The 19,596-nt window shown below is 42.1% G+C and overlaps 1 protein-coding gene across 2 annotated transcripts in view; it reads right to left on the reverse strand.

The window, feature by feature from the left end:
- The window catches only part of grid1a (glutamate receptor, ionotropic, delta 1a), a 327,001-nt gene extending 308,575 nt beyond the window's left edge, over nt 1-18,426 (reverse strand). Inside the window, exons 1-2 of one of the 2 annotated variants that reach the window (XM_037781636.1) lie at nt 17,815-18,426; nt 15,775-15,930 (exon numbers count right to left, since the gene is read on the reverse strand). In XM_037781636.1, the coding sequence (XP_037637564.1) occupies nt 15,775-15,930; nt 17,815-17,896 (238 nt within the window). In that variant the 5' untranslated portion in view covers nt 17,897-18,426. The remainder of the gene's footprint in view (nt 1-15,774; nt 15,931-17,814) is intronic. The other variant, XM_037781637.1, reaches the window with a different exon arrangement.
- Between the last annotated feature and the right edge of the window lie 1,170 nt (nt 18,427-19,596).

Raw genomic sequence — 19,596 nt, forward strand, 5'->3', positions numbered from 1 at the left:
GTAATTCTAGATCTACTATAAAGTTGTGAATATCTTGAAATAGATTTTAATCATATCTTATTTGGAAATATCTTTAACTTTCATTCTGCCTGGTCAAAATGTAATAACAGATATCTAGAATTAGAGTTTTGACTAGGCGAATTGACGTGGCAGATCTCTGTAATTACGTCGGCAAGTAGGAGGCAGAAGCTATTCAAACATACTATGGCACTGCACTGCAGCCGTATGGGTTTATGAAGTGTGTCTGGAGACAATTAATCTACAATACGCTGTAGACTTCTACCACAATTCCAGAGTGAACAAAGCTCTCGTTTATCTTTTTCAATCAAGTCCTTGATAAGCTCTTTCTATTTCATGGCATTTTCTAACTACCTTATCAACAACAGCTCATGCACAACAATTGTGACTAGTCATAATGACATTTCAGATATCTGCAATTGTCATTTATTGGATGTGTGATGAGTCAAGTGTCATTTTCAGTGAAATCACTGCAGATATCTTTGACTAGTCAAAACTGAATTACAGATATCTCTAACTGTCGTTTTGACTAGTCAGAATGACGTCATAGATGTCCTGAATAAAAATTCGAACTAGACACAATGTAATTATGACTGGTCAAAATGCCGTTGTTGATATCTCTAATGTTAATTCTGTATAGTCAAGCTTAGCTAATAGATGTTAAAACGGCTTGCCGTGTGACGACGGTGAGCATGAAGTTATCAGTAACGTTATAGCTGTGAACGCAGCACATACACACGCGGTCTGTCGTATACTCGCTAACGTTACGCCAGGCAGGCACACAGCTGACAACCTTGAAGCTAAACTAACTGATGGGTGGAGACTTTTACTGGGAAAGTGGCTACATGTCTCCAAGACAATGCACACAGCATCGTGGCTGCTAACTCTCCCGTACGGGTGAACTGGGGACTCAGTCGTCTGTTTTTCGCACACACTGCAGCTGACGACAAATTATGGATTTAACCGGTTTGTGCATCGGCTTATCGTTGCAGCTGGATGACTTGTTAGGCACTATGACCACAGCACCGCTGAATGAAACGCACTAATCTTGTCAGTTAATGGTTAAAACAGCAGTGGGTAGAATTGGAGCAAATATGATTAAAAAAAGTTATTTTTATAAAACTGTCACTTAATCCTGACAATAGTGCATGAGACAAGTCGTCTGAAAAAAATCACGTGCCTCTGTGTCCTCCGGTGCTCCTAATGGCATCTGCACAATTTCACAGACTGGAGGAAAACATCCAATCAGAGCAGCTGTCAATCACTCGCAAACCCCGATCAAACAGTCAAACTAGGCAGCGCTGATCAAATATGAATCCATATTCTGTTACTCTAATGCCTATTTCTAGCATACAATGTTTTCAGAATCATCTTGTTAGCAGTAAAATGAGAAAGTTTGTGACCCAGCAGCCACGTTGAGATCAGTTGAGGAAATACCAAGCACCGCCCACCAACCGGAGCAAACTTTCTCATTTACAGCTAAACGGTACACTACAAGATGTTTCTGAAAACATTTGAGGAGAGAAATAAGCATTACAGTCACAGAATATTGATTTATATTTGATCAGCGCTGCCTAGTTTGACTGTTTGATCGGAGTTCGCGAGTGATTGACAGCTGCCTCCGTTGAATGAACAGCCAATAGGAATGCTCTCTCTCTGAAATGACCCGTGATTGGCCAAAGTCTTTCGTCATGGGCTAGATTTCTTAAAGCCTGAAAACAGAGCCATGAGGAGGTGCGGAAGTCTAGTTTTCTCTCAGAACACTTGAATTACAATATGCCGAAAGGTTATTATGGAATCTTTGCTCAATGATGCCAAAAACATACTGCCTACTTCAGGTTTAATAATCGGTTAACGACTGTTGGCTATTGGTTAGGAAAATAAATTCAAAATTAGCATCCCTAGTTCATTTCCACTGTAGAATACAGTAAAAGACTTACTCATTAGCCAAAGTGTTTGAAGTCTATCTTAGGATGCATATTTGACCCAGTTTCCAGTGATGCATGAATGTTTCACCCTCTACACTCTTTTAGGCTTTCACTCATGAGGTTTAAGCTGGGTTTTGATTTCACTCAGGGAGGGCTTACACACTAGCTTAGCCTCATCTTTGGATAAAATCCATGTTGCCTGGGCATGGTAGAGGACCCATGGCAGTGAGAGAGAGAGTGAGAGAGACAGAGAGTCAGAGGCTCAGCGAGGAAGACTGAGGAGGGATTCTTGTGACAGATGGTCCCACTCGGCACCCGTGTCTGTGGGCAGTAATGCAAACAATGGCTCCCAAATACATGTTGGCATCTCTTCATCAATGAGGCTAGTGAGCCGAGTCCGCAGTTTCGAATGACTTCGCCCCACTTGTCTTCCATACGGCCCGGAATTTCACAGCCTCGGCTCCTGCATTATCTTCCCCCTCTGCCTTCTGCCATCTCCATCATCCCCGCTTTCTCCCATGTGCTCGCCAGTTCACTCTGCTTCACCCCTTTACCCTCACTAAGACTCAACCCACCCCCCCCGCATCTTCCTCCTCCGTCTGTCTGAAGAAGAGTGTGAATTCAAAGATAGCCGCGCAGCATTCCTTTGGCTGACTCCTGTTTAGCCTCTAATAGGATTTACTTGGGGGCTGATTTTCTGCTCCTTGTCTTCCTTCCTGGAATGAAGTCTTCTCGCTGCCAATGGTGCAGGTGGTGGGTAGTAAATTATACACACTTCCCTTTGAGCTAGTCAGCGTCAGAAGTGTGACACGCTACCTCTCTCCGAACCACCACCATTTTTTCAAAAAACCATCCACAAACCTGTGTCTATAAAGTACAACCACCTCAAAAGCATCACACATAAAGGCATATATTCATACCACGATTGCACAAACAAGCAAATCCCCTCCCACCATTCATACATCCACTCCGCCGCCCTCCCAGTCACTGTCATCTCAGCAGCTCCATAAAGTCGAAGCATAACAGTGTGCAAAGAGAAATTATGCGAGTAACGTGGGACTGCGATGTATTACAACGGACGGAGGCTGGGGGCCTCATCAGCATCCATCTGATTGGACAGGACGTCTCCTTTGGGCCACCTCTCTCTCCCCGTGTCTCGGTCTCACTCAGTCTCGCTCGCTCTAACAGGTAGAGTAGTATTGATGGCCAATCCCCAGCGGTGGTTGGGGGCTGTTTGGGGTCGTGGCAAAGCACTAACATCTGTCACAGTGTTCTCTACAGCTCGTTATAAATCTGTCACACCAGAGAAGACAGGAACATGAATAAGACATGGGGCTGCGAGACCCGTGAATGGGAAGGCATATGTTGTGTGTATCCATGTGTATGTACAACCGGCAGCGCGTTGAGTTATGTGTGGCGTGTATGCAGGTGGTCTGATATATTTCTCGCCGTTTTTCCGCCATCCGTCATACATCAGATGCCGCCGTCATATCGGAAGATCAATACAGGTGCTAAATGTCTTTCAAACAACAATTATAGGAACAGGCCAGGATGGATTCGGTTGCCTGCTAGTTTGATGTCATCGTCTGACAGTGCTAAATGACCCAAATAATATTCCCTGATGCCAAATTTAGGATTCCTGTGTGCACCGCGGGAGGAACAAACAGTCAAACATCAATCACGATTTGTATTCAAAATGTATCTGCTTCTTTTCAAATGTGTTTTTCTTGCATTTGTCCTTCAGAGACAGACAGCCATCACACCACCCAGAAGCCATTAGTCAGCCATACGCACAATGACCCCCCCACCTCCTCCTGCCGGAACATCCTCAATCAAACGTGCCAGTGTGAAAAGCGATGAGAATACTTTGAAATCAGCCCTCAGCTGTCTGCCAGCGAGGCAGCGTGGGGAGTGTGATGAATACACAAACGCACAAAAGGCCCAACGTGACTGCCACTCTCTCTAATTAGCTCAATACAGTAATTCTGTTTACATCACACGCCAACTTCCCCACTTCCTGAAAAACCTGCAAGAAATCTGTTGAAATATTACAGCGAGCAAAGCAGTGCATTGCTCTCACTCTCTTTATTTACTTATATATTTATTTATATATTTGTGGGACTGTTGTAAAAACTTCTGTAAAATCTGTGTGCTTCACAACGGCGCTGGGCCGATTTACCCAAATTAAAAGATTACTAAAGTCGCTGCTCATGGCGACATTTAGTACGCCGCCGATGATTTCTTTGCATACAGATCTGACGTGGCTTTGAAGTGAATTGATGTTTTTCTTGAAAATAATCAGCGAACCGAGTCAGTTAAAGCTGCAGTGGGTAGAAATGGAGCAAATATGATTAAAAAAAAGTTATTTTTATAAAACGATCACTATATCCTGACAGTAGTGCATGAGGCAAGTAATCTGAAAAAAATCAGTTGTCTCTGTGTCCTCCGGTGTCTTCCGGTGCTCCTAATAGCATCTTCAAGATTTCACAGACCGGAGGAAAACAATCAGACAGAGCTGATCTGGAGTCCGCCGTCTATTTGTCGTCTATGAGGCAGTCAATCACTCGTGAACTCCGATCAAACGGTTAAACTAGGCAGCGCTGATCAAATATGAATCAATACTCTGTAACTGTAATGCCTATTTCAAACCTCAAATGTTTTCAGAAACATCTTGTAGTGTACTGTTTAGCTGTAAAATGAGAACGTTTGTGACCCGGCAGCCATGTTGAGATCAGTTCAGGAAATACCAAGCACCACCCACCAGCCGGAGCACAGCCAATAGGAACGCTCTCTCTCTGAAATGACCTGTGATTGGCCAAAGTCTGCTGTCACAGGCTAGATTTTTTTAAAGCGTGAAAACAGAGCCATGAGGAGGTGCAGAAGTCTTCTCTCAGAACACTTGAATTACAATATGCTGAAGGATTATTATGAAATTTTTGCCCAATGAAGCCAAAAAAATACTGCCTACTGTAATCAGCAGACCAAGCCTTCTGACTCAAAAGCCCAAATCACTGCAATACCATAATCTCTATACACAGATTCCGCATTCATATGCAAATATCTGTAGGCAATGGGACAGGATTTTGGTATCGTAGGCATTCTGGTTTCCGTTTTATAGTACTACTAAGTATTATTGACCAATCGAGCAGGCTTTGGTTGAATGCAGGTAAACAGTCTGTGTGGAGAGCAAAAGAGGCTGAACACATTGGCCAAAATGCAAACTGGGAGCCCGTCTGCTATCATGTGATGATGATTTAGCTTTTTATCGGTTTAAAATTAGCTAGTAAACTGGCTACTTGTGAAATAATCCAGTCGTACACGTCGTCTCTCATCTCAAGTTGATAATCAGACTGTAAACAATGAGCACCGCACGGAAAAGGACGTCTTGGCCCGGATATCCGCCGGCTACACCAGAACCCCAGCAAAAATATAGCCCCTTGCGCCCCCAAAGGATAATTCATCATCAGAAATATTACAGCGAGCAAAGCAGTGCATTGCTCTCACGCTCTTTATTTATTTATATATTTGTGGGACTAAAAACTTCTGTAAAATCTGTGTGCTTCACAACAGCCCTGGCCCCATTTACTCAAATTAAAGGATTACTAAAGTCGCTGCTCATGGTGACATTTAGCACGCCACCAATGATTCCTTTGAATGCAGATCTGACGTGGCATTTAAGTCAATTGACGTTTTTCTTGAAGTTAATCAGCGGACCAAGCCAGTTAATCAGCGGACCGAGCCAGTTAATCAGCGGCACGAGCCTTCTGACTTAAAAGCCAAAATCACTTTCAAAAGTTTTCATTTTTTTTGTTGTTTTTTTTTTTTTTTAAATTGGATACTAAATATCTATGTGCTCCTTTCAAGGGTAGTCTGAGATCTGCCAAATGAGACATCTGCTACAGATGTCCAGACTACTGTATGTGACACAGAGATATCCCACTGCAGGAGAGGAATACTGACCGGCTGTTCTGGTGCAGCACTGAGGACAAAACCTGTAGGCCTATATTAAGCAGATCCAGCATTTAACAGCCTTGACCTCCCTCTGTCTCTCCCTTTCTGCATTTGGCTCTCTCTCTGCAGCAGCTGCCAGACATCGCTGACTAAAAAGAAAAGCTGGAGGAATACATATTCTTTAGTGTGTCTGTCAGCCCACAGTGGACTACAGGTCCCATAGGGCCTCCCCTGTGTCATCCACACTGTACGGTGTGAATGGCACAGGCATACAGGGACAAGTAGAGGTCTGTATAATCCATAGAACTGCACTGGCAGTTACATAACAGGTGCAGTGTGACAAAAAAAAAAATCACCCGTGTAACAAAAGAAGCAGGATTTTGCCTCGGAAATCTCTTCCAGGAGATTAAATGAGTTGTAAGGAAGCAGACAGAGCAAAGAATGAGTATAACTGTAGTGTACAGCAAGCAGCAGTGGTGTAATGTAACAGAGTAGGCTAATAATACTTTGTTACAGTAGTGAAGTATTTCTTGGGAGTATCTGTACTTGAGTTTTTATTAGTGCTGTCAATCCATTAAAATATCTAATCGCAAATGAATCGCACATTTTTATCTTTAATACTCCTATCAACATTGGAGTGGGATGGGAACAAGGACAAATATTGTCCAGAAACCCTCACAGGTACTGCATTTAGTATAAAAAATATGCTCAAATCATAACATGGCAAACTCAAGCCCAACAGGCAACAACAGCTGTCAGTGTACTGACTTGACTATGACTTGTTCCAGACTGCATGTGATTATCATAAAGTGGGCATGTGTGTAAAGGGGAGACTCGTGGGTACCCATAGAACCCATTTTCATTCACATATCTTGATGCAAGCTACTACGACTCGACCTGTCACAAGAATCCCTCATGGTACCAATAGCTCCCTTGGTTTTTTAGTTTCATATGATACCAGTATCTTCACTCTAACTTTTAAACTGAGCCCGCTACAACCTAAAAAACGCAAGTTGCGTTAATGCGTTAAAGAAATTTGTGCCGTTAACACAGATTTGCGCTAACGCGTTATCGCGATAACTTTGACAGCCCTACTCTTTACTGTTGCAAGCAAGCAGGTTTGGCAAATCAGTGGTCCTGGCTTGCAAGTTACATCATTCACGTGTTGGGCAAATGCACACAAAGTGCTTTCAACGCCGTAGTTAAGTTTTGATTTACGCTAAAGTCCAGGCAGGACTGCATGTCAGATCATGCTAGGAAGGAAGGAATAACTGGGTTTTGCTCTTCACATCCTTTAAGTTGTGAGTTTTTCTTCAAGTGTAATGTAGCTTCCATTTTAAGGTGGTGAATAAACTTTAAAAATCTCAAAATTCTGACTTGCTTGCCTTTTTATTAACAGCATTGACTTTTACTCAAGTTACATTCTAATAGGTGACTTTAACTTTTACTAAAGTCATTTTCTGGTTAGATATCTGTACTTTTACTCGAGTGTGGCTTTCAGGTACTTCATCCACCACTGGTAAGCAGTCAGCAGGGAATTAACCAATCACAGCACTCAACATACAGCACTGCAATAATATCCATAAAACACTAAAACACAACACTTTGCACAATTACAATACCAACACTTCCAAGCCCTGTGATATACTGTTAACCACACATTCTTCGTTGCATTGTTTCACAACAAATGCATGAACAGTTCACACAAGCAGCAAAGACGTGGGCATCTCTCACTGTGTTATCAGAAGTTCAAACCAAGCAGGATGGCACAAATTCAAGATAGGTCATCAGGAGCCAAGACATCCATTTACATTGTGTGTGTGTGTGTGTGTGTGTGTGTGTGTTCATGTGTCTCGGCGTTTAGTCACCCGCTCCAGAATCCAAGCAAAATCTTTTCCACTGCAGATTTTATAAGATTTACAATGCAAAAGCAATGCCAAAGGGGAATGGCTCAGTGTGTGTATGTGTATCATTTTTGAATGGTGGGCACTTCATCCATTATTTGTATGTATTGATTATTACAGTGCTTCCCAACCTTTTATGTTTGACATACCCACAGAGCCCAATCAGATGAGGTAGTACCTGTTAATTGACTTGTCATGTTCCAAATGTCTTCATTTGAATCAATATTAAACTGGATGTTATTTAACATAATTAATTAAAATTAATTTAAAAAATCTTGCAATAGTCTTCTGCCCTCACTCACTATGCATGTAGGTGCACAGCTATCCAGCGAGTTAAACACATTTCCAATAAAGGTTGATGACAGCGGATTGCCTTTGAGGTTTTGCCTTGCAGCAATTCTGAAACTGTGAAAATAGTATTGAACGAGAAATTCAATGATAGTGATTACAAATTAGAATACGATGATATGTTGACCTGTTTCCGACCACTCAAAGTGTTTTACACTACATGTCAGCATTCACCTATTCACACACACATTCATAGACTGGTGGCAGAGGCTGCCATGCAAGGTGCCAACCTGCCCATCAGGATCTAATCCAAATACTCATTCACACACCGATGGCACAGCCTTCAGGATCAATTTTGGGTTAAGCATCAATACCCAAGGACACTTCGACATGTGGACTGGAGGAGCCGGGGATTAAACCGTCGACCTTCCAATTGGTGGGCGACCCGCTCTACCTCTGAGCTACAACCAATAACAACTAGACCAAGACTACTGTTAACGAGAAACTGGATTCACAAAAGTATAGACAAGCTGTTGTGCAACAAAGTATCACCAGTGAGAGATTACGTTGTCATAGGAAGCACCACATAGTAATTAATCAAGTTTAGATTAAAACATACATATACACATACTGTATCTTGAGGTCAGAGGTCAAGGGACCCCTTTGAAAATGGCCATGTCAGATTTTCCTCGCCAACATTTAGCTTAATTTAGCTCAAATTGTGACATGTTTAGGTTTTTCTAGTTTCATATGATACCAGTATCTTCACTCTAGCTTTAAAACCGAGTGCTCTACAACCTAAAAATCGCAAGTCGCATGTTAACCAAATCCTGTGGCTGAGGGTATTGCTTTGGAATGGCTGAAATGAGTAATACTCTGCCTTTCTAATAGTTTCTCTTCTCAACAGGAATTTAATCTTTTCTTTACCACTAACTGGACCACCAGTGTGCACCCAACTACAGGTTAACCCTGCAGGGATGCTGAGTAGTGAGTCTTACATTGTGAAGGGATTAAATGGTGAAAGGTATACCTCTGCCACAACATCACTTAGCTGATTAAGGTACCAGCAGGCCTTCATACAGCCCATTGAGGAGTTCATGACGGATTAAAATAACCCCTGGGTAATTAACAGGGGCCAGTAAAATGGCCTGATCATCCCCCACCCCCAACCTCCTGTGTAGAGCTGGTAAAAGACATAAAAAAAACAAACAAATCCATTACCGAGATTTATGCAGCATTATTAAATTCACCAGGACAATAATAGTGAAAGGGCAGCATTCCATCACGTTTAGAGCGCAGCGAGTAATGAGTTGTCATAAGCAGAGAATCAGATGGAGGATATTACATTATCCATGCCAACACTTTCACAGGAAGCATTATTTCAACTTTTGTCATTGCAGATTGAGCAAAAGGAGAAAAAAAGAATTGCACTGCAAGTTCTCTTCAGAGTCTATTGGCTTACAGGGCCAGAAAGAGCAAAGAATTAAATCCTCCTTGACATTACCTTGGCAGGGGTTAGATGAAAATGGAGGGTCACTTGTGGTGTGGTGTGTGAAGAGGACTCAGTGGGACAGAACACTCGACAAATGACTGCACATTAGAGGAGCAGGAAACTACCTCCCCTAACTGAGTCCAGATGGCTGTGTTTTCTACCTGCTAAGTGTATGTTTTAAAATAAAATAAACTGGGCACCTGCAGGGGCTTGACAAACCTACACGAACACCTCATAAAAAAGGATTTTAAAATCACTGCTATAAAAGGTGGGCCACAATAAAATGAATTCCAATTAGCAGAAACTGTAAACCCCCAATTAGTTTCAACTTGAGTTTCTCTCCATTTGTCATTTTTAGCAACGCCAGCTTATGTCTGTCAGTCCACCACTTTGGTCCAGACTGAAATATCTCAACAACTATTGGATGGATTGGTATGAAATTTGGTACAGCCATTCATAATGCCAAGAGGATAAATCCTAATGACTTTGGTGATTCTCTGACTTTTCATCTAGCGCCACCATTGGGTAAAAATGTTTTGTTGACTTGACTTTGTGGCTCTTCGATAGTTGTCTTATGGTGCATTGGAGTATCTTTTTATGAGGTGTTTTCATTATCTTGTCTATCCCCTAAATGCTTTGATGCCAGAAGAAAATCCCAAATGTTGCAAAAACACTATATGATTCAACTCCATCCCATCACAATCCCTTCCCCACACCCGCTCTGAGAGATGGAATAACTCAGTGTAGTCAAATAGGGGAATCCTTACATTTGGTAATCTATGTGAACATGGCGAGCTCACATCCTCTGAGCCACTACAGCAAAAAACAATTCACCTCACAGGCTAAACTTTCCTTGAAATATGCATAAGTTCGGATTTACATAATCACACAGCAAGGGTGGCAGCTTTGCTGTCCCCTTTATGCCACTTCCTTTGGATAAAATGCAAGAAAGAAAAACTTGATTAAAGCTTTGTTTCTTATGTATACCTATCTGGCTTTGAGGACAAACTTTTAGTTTTAAATCAAGGTGGGAAGAAAATCTGGGGTGACAAATCTCAAGATGTGTGAGGAAACCAGTTAAAATGCACATTCGTTTTTCTTTAGCAGCTGTCACAGCTTGATTCAGATGCCATTCATCAGACATATTACACTCTTGAGACATTCAGCTTTGTATTGTCCAATATGTAAAGTGTGACACTGGTACCTAAATAGGCTGTGGTTATACTCTGAACTTAAAGGGATAGTTTGGGTATTTTGAAGTGGGGTTGTATGAGGTACTTATCCATAGTGAATGTATTACCTACAGTAGATGGTGGTCGGCACGCCACCAGCTTGGAGAAACAGACAGGAGTTACCGCACAAAAGCAAAGCAATGTACTGCTGTGGACAGGGCCGGCAGCAAAATGTATTTTAGCCACTTAAGAGAACGGCTCACCTAAAAAAATCTATATCGGTTTAAGTGTACGCTATATATAGAATATTTTTGACGGTTTACCTTGCCATGAAACAGCTATACAGTCTCTGTGTCCAACGGGGAACTGAAGCCGTTGTCAAAGCAACCAGACTCCGTTGAAAAAAACAGTAATTTTACTTCGCAGAACACAGGCATTGCTGATTTACCGCTCCATTGATCGGTTAGTTTGTTTGTGTTATTGTGTGACTTTGGTTAGTTCAGATTCACCAAAGTTCCATAATAGCACAAACAAACTAACCAATCAAGACAGTAGACCAGCAGCTTCTGTATTCTATGAGATAAATTACTGTTTTTTTTTCAATAGTCTTTTGGCTTTGGCGAGAGCATAGATGGATACAACTGCTTCAGTTCCCCCGTCGGAAAGGGCTGTCTCACGGCAAGGTAAAGCGGTCAATATATTCTAAATGTAGCGTACACTTAAACTGATATTTTTCTTTTAGGTGTCTAAAATACGTTTTACTGCCGGCCCCGTCCACAGCAGTAACGTGTCAGTACTCCTGTCTGTTTCTCCAAGCTGGGGTCGTGCCGACCGTCATCTACTGTAGGTAATACATTGACTATGGATAAGTACCTCATACAACCCCACTTCAAAACATCCAAACTATCCCTTTAAACTTTCTCAGGTTATTACTGAGATCCTTGTGAGACCCAGACCGACTCTCCAGAATGATGACTGCCTGCTACTAGATAAGTGAGGCATTAACGCTAAAATTGATCAGAATGGCAGAACATGCAGTTAAATCGTGCATAGCCACATTATGGGAGTCTTCACAACTCCCAGAGGAAAGTGTATAATTTAAAAAACAGAATTTTGCCCATTTGTATCATCCTTGCCAGTGGCTTTATCTTGATCTCTATGAAGAACTGAAGGGGAAATGTAATAGATCTGAGGTGGGGCTGTTGCACTGACCACATGTTTGCTTGTTTTTTCCTGTGACAATATTGCATGCTGCTGGCATCTAAAAACCTCATGACAGGCATCAGATAAGCTACCACCAAGACAGATATTCGTCTGAGTTTTCGCTCCCGGTGATGAAATCGCCCCATTCATTCTCTCCGGTTGCTCCAGACTATTAATAGGACAGCATCTGGCAGTTGCGTGGTCAAGCAGTATATCCAGCCAGCCTTGAGCTGTCATCTTTAAACGATAAGAGCGTGGGGGGACTGAATAGTTGGGTGTTTCTGTGTGCATGGTGTCGATGTGACATCCTCGTTAATATATGTTCCACCGGTGCAAGGACGAAGGAGCCAAATAAGGACAAACATGACGCTGCAGCTACTCCTCTCTCTCTGCAAATTTTCCTCATCACCTCACTCCTATCTTAACTCTCCTCATGCTCCTCTTTTGTCCACTCATGTTTATTCAGGTCTTGATCATAATTCTCTCTTTTTTTTCCCCCAGCGTTGCTGATACTCATGGGTATTTTTATCCTCATTGCTCTTCTCACCCGTAATCTCCCTCCCTTCCTCTTTCCTACAGCCACTATATTATCCACCTCTATCGTCTCATCCTCATTCTCCTCACTCACCGCACCTCCTCTCCCTGTTTATGTCCAACCTTCCCCTCTCCTCCCCTCCGTCTTCGCCATACGATGGCAAGGTCCTGACTGCCACTCACAGTGGGATGGCAGCGGACAAAAGAGCAAAGCAAAAGGTCAACTTATCCCGGCTGTCACTCAAAGCTCAACCACCCTGCCGTGTGTCGAGAGCAAGAGTCCGGGGCCTCCCATTGATTCTCGCGTCACATTATTCCCAACTCTCTCCAGAAACTGAATGCCCCCTAATCACCCACTTCTGTGACTATTTGATCATCAGGAGCCTCACCATAAACAGTAATTAAGCATGTTAAATGATACCCAATCAAGGCTAACGCAAGGCAATTCAAGCGGGAGAAATAAGCTCTGAATCATTTTAAATGAGCAATAACAAGCTCTGCATTTACAAATTCTCTTCAAATCATTCGTTTTTCTTACAGCATCATCAACAACTTGTGTATATCCTCAGGCTTTTGTACAGGCGTGACATTGTGTTATAATACTATCTGGGGGATTGTCAAAAGAAAACAATTTTACTATAATTAGCTCTCAGAGTTCAGTGTGTATAATTCTCTACCAAGTGGAGGTTTAAACGCTCCATCTTTTACTATAAGAAAATAGTAATTTTACCTCGCAGAACACAGGAGTTGCTGGTCTGCCTTGATCTGTTAGTTTCTTTGTGTTATTTTATGACTTAGTTCAAATTCACCAAAGTCACACAACAGTCACACGACAAACTAACTAATCAAGGCAGCGATAGACCAGTAACTTCAGTGTTCTGCATAGTAAAAATAATGTTTTTTTCAATGGAGTCTGGTGGCTTTGGCGAGAGCATAGATGGAGGAGTTACTGAACCTGAACCAGACTGAACCAAAGCAAAGTACTGCTGGGGATAGGGCCATCAGCAAAACCTATTTTAGCGACACAAAAGATAGGCTCTCCTAAAAATATCAATATCAGATTAAGTGTACACTATATTTCGAATATTTTCACTGGTTTGCCTTGCCACCAGACAGCCCTTACCAACAAGGAACTGAAGCCATTGTATCCATCTATGCTCTCACCAAAGCCAACAGACTCCATGCTGGTCTACCGCTGCCTTGATCGGTTTGTTTGTTTGTGCTATTATGTGATTTTGGTGAATCCAAACTAACCAAAGTCACACAATAACACAAACAAACTAACCGATCAATGGAGCGGTAAACCAGCAATGCCTGTGTTCTGCGAAGTAAAATTACTGTTTTTTTCAACGGAGTCTGGTTGCTTTGACAACAGCTTCAGTGTGTATAATTATCCACTGAGTGTAGGTTTAAACACTCATTTTATGGGGTACTTATCCATAGTCAGTGTATTACCTACAGTAGATGACAGTCAGCACGCCAACATTTTGGAGAAAACAGACAGGAGTTACCGCACAGAAGCAAAGCAATGTACTGCTGTGGACGGGGCTGGCAGCGAAACGTATTTCAGCCACCTAAAAGAAAGGCTCACCTTAAAAAAAAATCAAAATCAGTTTAAGTGTACGTTATATTTAAAATATTTTTGTTGTTTTACCTTGCCATGAGACAGCAATACAGTCTATGTTTCCAACGGGGAACTGAAGCTGTTATCTATGCTCTCGCCAAAGCCACCAGACTCCATTGAAAAAAAAACATAAATTTTACCTCGAAGAACAGGAGGGTTTCTGGTCTACTGCTGTCTCGATCGCTTAGTTTGTTTGTGTTATTGTGTGAATTTGGTTCGTTTGGATTCACCAAGGTTAAAACATTACAGTTTTTTTCAATGGAGTCTTGTGGCTTTGGCGAGAGCATAGATGGATACAACGGTTTCAGTTCTCCAACTTGTGTATATCCTCAGGCTTTTGTACAGGCGTGACATTGTGTTATAATACTATCTGGGGGATTGTCAAAAGAAAACAGCTTTATGATAATTAGCAATCAGAGTTCAGTGTGTATAATTCTCTACCAAGTTGAGTGTTAAACGCTCCATCTTTTACTACACTACTGAAATAATCAGAGCACTGAACGAATGGAAAATAATTTGCTGGCAAGTCGGTTTAATTACTACACTTTTGCATCTCAAGCAACAGCGACTGGTAAATTAGCCAAGTCGCACGTGTGTGTAATAATCATTAATGTTTTTTATCTCATCTATGCAGCAGCAACCTGGAATATCTTCTCTCTCTCTTCTCTTCTACTTCTTCAGGTTTATTTAAAGATCATGGATTTAAGTTTAGAAAAGCAATGTGAATATCTGTGACATTAAGGCTAAATGACACAGGATAATTATCGCAACAGGCAGGACATATTACCATCTTTCTTTCCCTTTCAGGAGCACTATGAATAGCAATGACTCATCAAGGCCTTTTGTGCAACCGGGGACAAAAGTACAGGCGGGTAACTAAGTGCAGGGGACATAAACAGCCTTTGAAGGTCCCTATGAACCTATTAAAGTCTTAATGATTCATTTTAGTGCAAGAATTTTAATCACTTTTTGCAGTCAGCTGTACGCGCCCATGCACCTTTCAACGACTGAGAGAGAGATAACCTTGGCTAAAATTATTTCATTGCTAATTTCCTGAGGTGTGTACATTCGGGGGGCACTTGTGGGGAATCCAAATGAAGCAGATGTAAAACATTTCAAGGAAAAAAAAAAAAAAAAGGGTGATAAATGTGCATGAACGAGATTGATGCGCTCATCCTTCAAAAAAGTGACAAAAAAAGCTGGAAATATTGTGTCTCTCCTGCGACTACAGGAGTGGATTATTGGTGCTGGAATTACATTTGATCATCTTCAAAATTATTTTTTTTTTTTTTATTTCACATAACATATTATCTTCAGCTGCTGCATGGGCTCTAACTCAATGCTTCCACCTAGCTTTTCAAGCACAGAAGACACCTTGCTTTGGTACAGTGGCACAGCACTTTGCAGATAACACACACACACACACACACACATTGAGCCATTGCACTCACAGAGACACATGGATCATCATCTCCCAGCCACCACACTGACTGATCAACATGTAGCATCAGCTCACAGCCCTCCAAAAACGCAAAAGATCAAGGCAGCCAAGAGTTTTACGCACCAGACTTCTTGCCCTGCTGGCCTCAAGTAATCAAATCAAATAGCAGGGGCGATTTATTGCAGAAATGATGCATTCAAGGGGGGAACCTGGGCTTACCTTCCTGCACCGCTTGGAAAGGGTTGTTTGGCTCGATAAGTTTCACAGAGTGGGTGATTTTCTCGCTCTGCAGAATGTCATCGTTCAGACTCAGATCTGAGATGGCAAGTTGGAAAATCTCATCATCTCTCGCGGCGTTTTCCTCGAATATGGCACCTGTTGAATGAAACAATTTGGAGAGGAAGAAAAACACGAGGGGTTTGAAGTGGGATTGGAGCTGAAGGCAGTAGTGAATGAGTTGTATACCTGCATTTATAGCCATTACAGACTAAATCAAAAGGATGTTATTGTCCAGAAAAAAATGTGAAAGCGTTGCGCACTTGAATAATTGCAAGTGAAAATGGCAGCAGCTGTATTCGTAGTTCTATAGACCACGAGGTTTCCAAAATATAATTGGCTAAACACGTTATGTAATGTTTATTCTGTAGGTTTTTTGTAGGTTAATTAAACTCAATATCGGAATTAAAGCCATCCTTTACAATTAAACAACAAAACACAATATTTAAAAAAAAAAAATCATAATAATCCACCTGTATATTTACATTCATTAGAATAAACCAAATATTTGTTTCGGTAGTAGACCACTCGTAGTGTGGACTCCTCCTTTCCAAGCTGCATGTTACAGCAGACAAGCATTTAAGTTTGTAGGATCATGCATCAGGAAAGTGCAGTGTTTAACAGTACATCGACAGTGCACTTTTACAGCAGCAAATTCATCATGTAGTCATTTGTAGGTTTATTTTTTGCCTTGATGTTGCGCAACATGTGAGCAGATTTCAGCACCATGGAGAGCGACAAAAAAGCCACATCGCACATACTGTGATGCGTTCAAGGAGCCAAACTTAAAAAAGAAATCATGTCTACTAGATGGATGGCACCAAACCCAGTAAGCATTATAGGCCTAATGCATTATAGGCCCCTTTCTTTCTCCCTCTGTTTATGGCATCAGCTGCTTTTTTTCGAGACGCGCATACATCACAGAGAAAAAGGTTTCAGGAAATGAGAAGTATAATTGGGGTATGGGCAACACTATAACGTTATGCGGGGACATCGGCCAAAATATTGTCTGGACGGAGTCCCACCGCTGTATTAAGCCCAGTGACTGAGCACCTGCTGCTTGCCAGACTGTTGCAGTAAACTGTGAACACCAGCAGCAGCAGCTGCAGCAGCGGAGGAAGCACCGAGACGAAAATTTGCTCACAGTGACATTGACATTTGTATCTGAGATGTTACAACGCACAGTCATTATACGAGTGGCTGTGCGTAATTGCGCGCATGGAAAAAAGGGGGACACAAGATCATGTATGTATTTCCAAACTGTCAAATGTACTGCGATGTTTAAAGGATAAATCAGAATCATTTGAACGTCATGATGAGTTTAAAGCATCCCCCACCATCTCCGGAAAAAAAAAAAAAAAAAAAAGACAGCTCCGGTTTGAAGTTGGAGAACAAAAGAGGCTCTATGCGTTCAGCATCTCTAAAACGAAACTCCACTGACATTTTCCCTCTCGTCTTGTTAATTGACATTGCAGTCACGTTCTGGTGAAAGTTGAGGCTTGTTGGGTACAAGACAAGAGGTACAGCTTAGTCTAAAAAAAGACAAGCCTCAGCCCATGTATTTGGCTATATTGGACATTTCGTCCAAGCTTCCACGACGCAGGCCTTTCTTTTACTGTATAGTCCGTGTTTTGAATACAGAATTGCAATTTTACCAGGCCAGACAATGGTGATGTTTAAGACAACGTATCGAAAAGTGTAAAGAAATGTGATGAATATGAAGGAAATAGCTGTAAAGGTCAGTGGGGCATGGCCAGTTCACAAAAACGCGCAACTTTCCAACTCGCTTGAGAGTCAAAGTGTTGCTTTAAAACAACAGGATGCAAGCTGAATAGACTATTTATCCCGCCCTCTCTCAACCTCTCTCCATCTCTCAAAGCCTTCTGATCAAAACGCAGCAGTTGAGCTTTATTTATCCCCCCCACTGCACGCTTTTCCCACCTATAACCAAATCACAGCATCATTTGGTTATCGGACGCTTACCGATGTGTATGATGGAGTCCGCTTTGGCCGAATTGCATTGCAATATCCACAGGGCAGAAAGGCAGATCAGCAGCAACTCCATCTCGGGATTTTTCAGCGAAGCGGCTCATCCAAAGCTCTACTCGTCCTGTCCTATAATACTGTCCACAAATGGAGCACCCAAAAGGAAAGAAAAAAAAAAGAAAAAGATGATCAAAACCAAAGCGCAAAGCAGAAACCGAGAATCCTCCTCTTCCTCCTTTCTGGCACAGTAGACCCGCATGAAACCCGACAGAAATTAGCAGTTTCTCTCTCTCTCTCTCTCTCTCTCTCTCTCTGTCTCTCTCTCTTTTTCTTTTTTTTTCTTAAACCAACAAAAGCAAGCCGACCGCAGGAAAGGTGGGCTCCAAAAAAAAAAGACGAAGGAAGAACCGAGGTAAGACAGAAAAAGACAGGTATCCCGGTGAGAGAGACCCGCGTTTCCCTTCTTCTTCCTTCTCTCTCTCTCTCTCTCTCTCACTCTCGCCTCTCTCCTCCCTGCGCTCCGGCGTCTAAAAGCAAAGCATGGCAAGCTGCAAAAAATGCGGAGGAGGGACACCCCGAGAACTACACGCACGCACACACACACACACACAAACACACACACACTCTTCAGTCCTGTCTGGGAATCACGTGACTGCAGAGACTTCACGACTCGGCTGCTGTCCCGACAAGCCGGTGTAGAAATGATTTGGACTAGCCGGAGAAAGACGCACGGAGAGCGGATAGATATCCAGACCCAACACGATTTGAGTCTATCATATCAGCCTATATATATATATATATATATATATATATATATATATATATATATGTATATATGCAAAGGCTATATACTGCAAAGACAAGAGAAGTGCGTGGCAAAAGCTCACGCGTAAAACCAAACCTATAGAGAGATGGAAAGTGGACAAACAGTTTTACTTTTTGGAGAAGTTGGCGTTTTTTTTTTTATTCTCAGGGATGGTGTGCATTTTCCAGCGCGCCTCATCAGTGGCGACGGAGCGCAGCTGATGTGGCAGAGGAAAGAAAAAGGATTTACACACCGTGTTTTCTCTCGGCAGAGGGGCTGATGGATGAGAGACAGACGTGACAGACAGAAGCCACACAACGCTTGACTGAACAGAGGTGGGAGAACAGCTGGATGGGAGTCAGCAGCCTATACAGGACAGGAGGAGCAGTTTATTGGAAATAAAAAAAAAACATTGTTTTTGTTCTGTTCGATTAATTGCTTTAGCAAAAAAAAAAAATGACGCCCTCGTTTTTTTTTTTTATCGCGGGATTATTATGGCACATCGGGGGCTCATTTTGAAGGATGTTTTTTTTTTTTGTGTGAATCAGACTATACAGGGTGCCACTGTAATTCGTATTGGGCATATACACGCCTCAACAGTGTGCAGAGCAATAAGGCGTGTGTGCAGAGAGCTGTGGAGAAGAAGAGATGGAGTTTCTAGATGGGCATAATCTTACAATTAAAGGATATTTCTCGTGACTGCACTAAAAAAACGGAAATATCTCTTAATTGTTTGGTTAAGTCTGTCAGAGGCGCACAAAAACTTTCAGCACCACCGGCAAGCGGACAGCTCCCATCGCTGAAGTCCATGAAAAAGAGGCACCTGTAGAGCAAACTGCAATCGCCCTGTCTCACTATTTACCTCCGTGTTTGTTTTATTGGTGTATTTCTTTTCCAGGGACTCATTTCAATATTGGAAGCAACACATACCTTCATTCGGAGACAAAACTAAATAAATCAACATGGTTAAAGTC

This window comes from Sebastes umbrosus, chromosome 10 (assembly GCF_015220745.1).
Source record: "Sebastes umbrosus isolate fSebUmb1 chromosome 10, fSebUmb1.pri, whole genome shotgun sequence".
NCBI classification, from domain to species: domain Eukaryota; kingdom Metazoa; phylum Chordata; class Actinopteri; order Perciformes; family Sebastidae; genus Sebastes; species Sebastes umbrosus.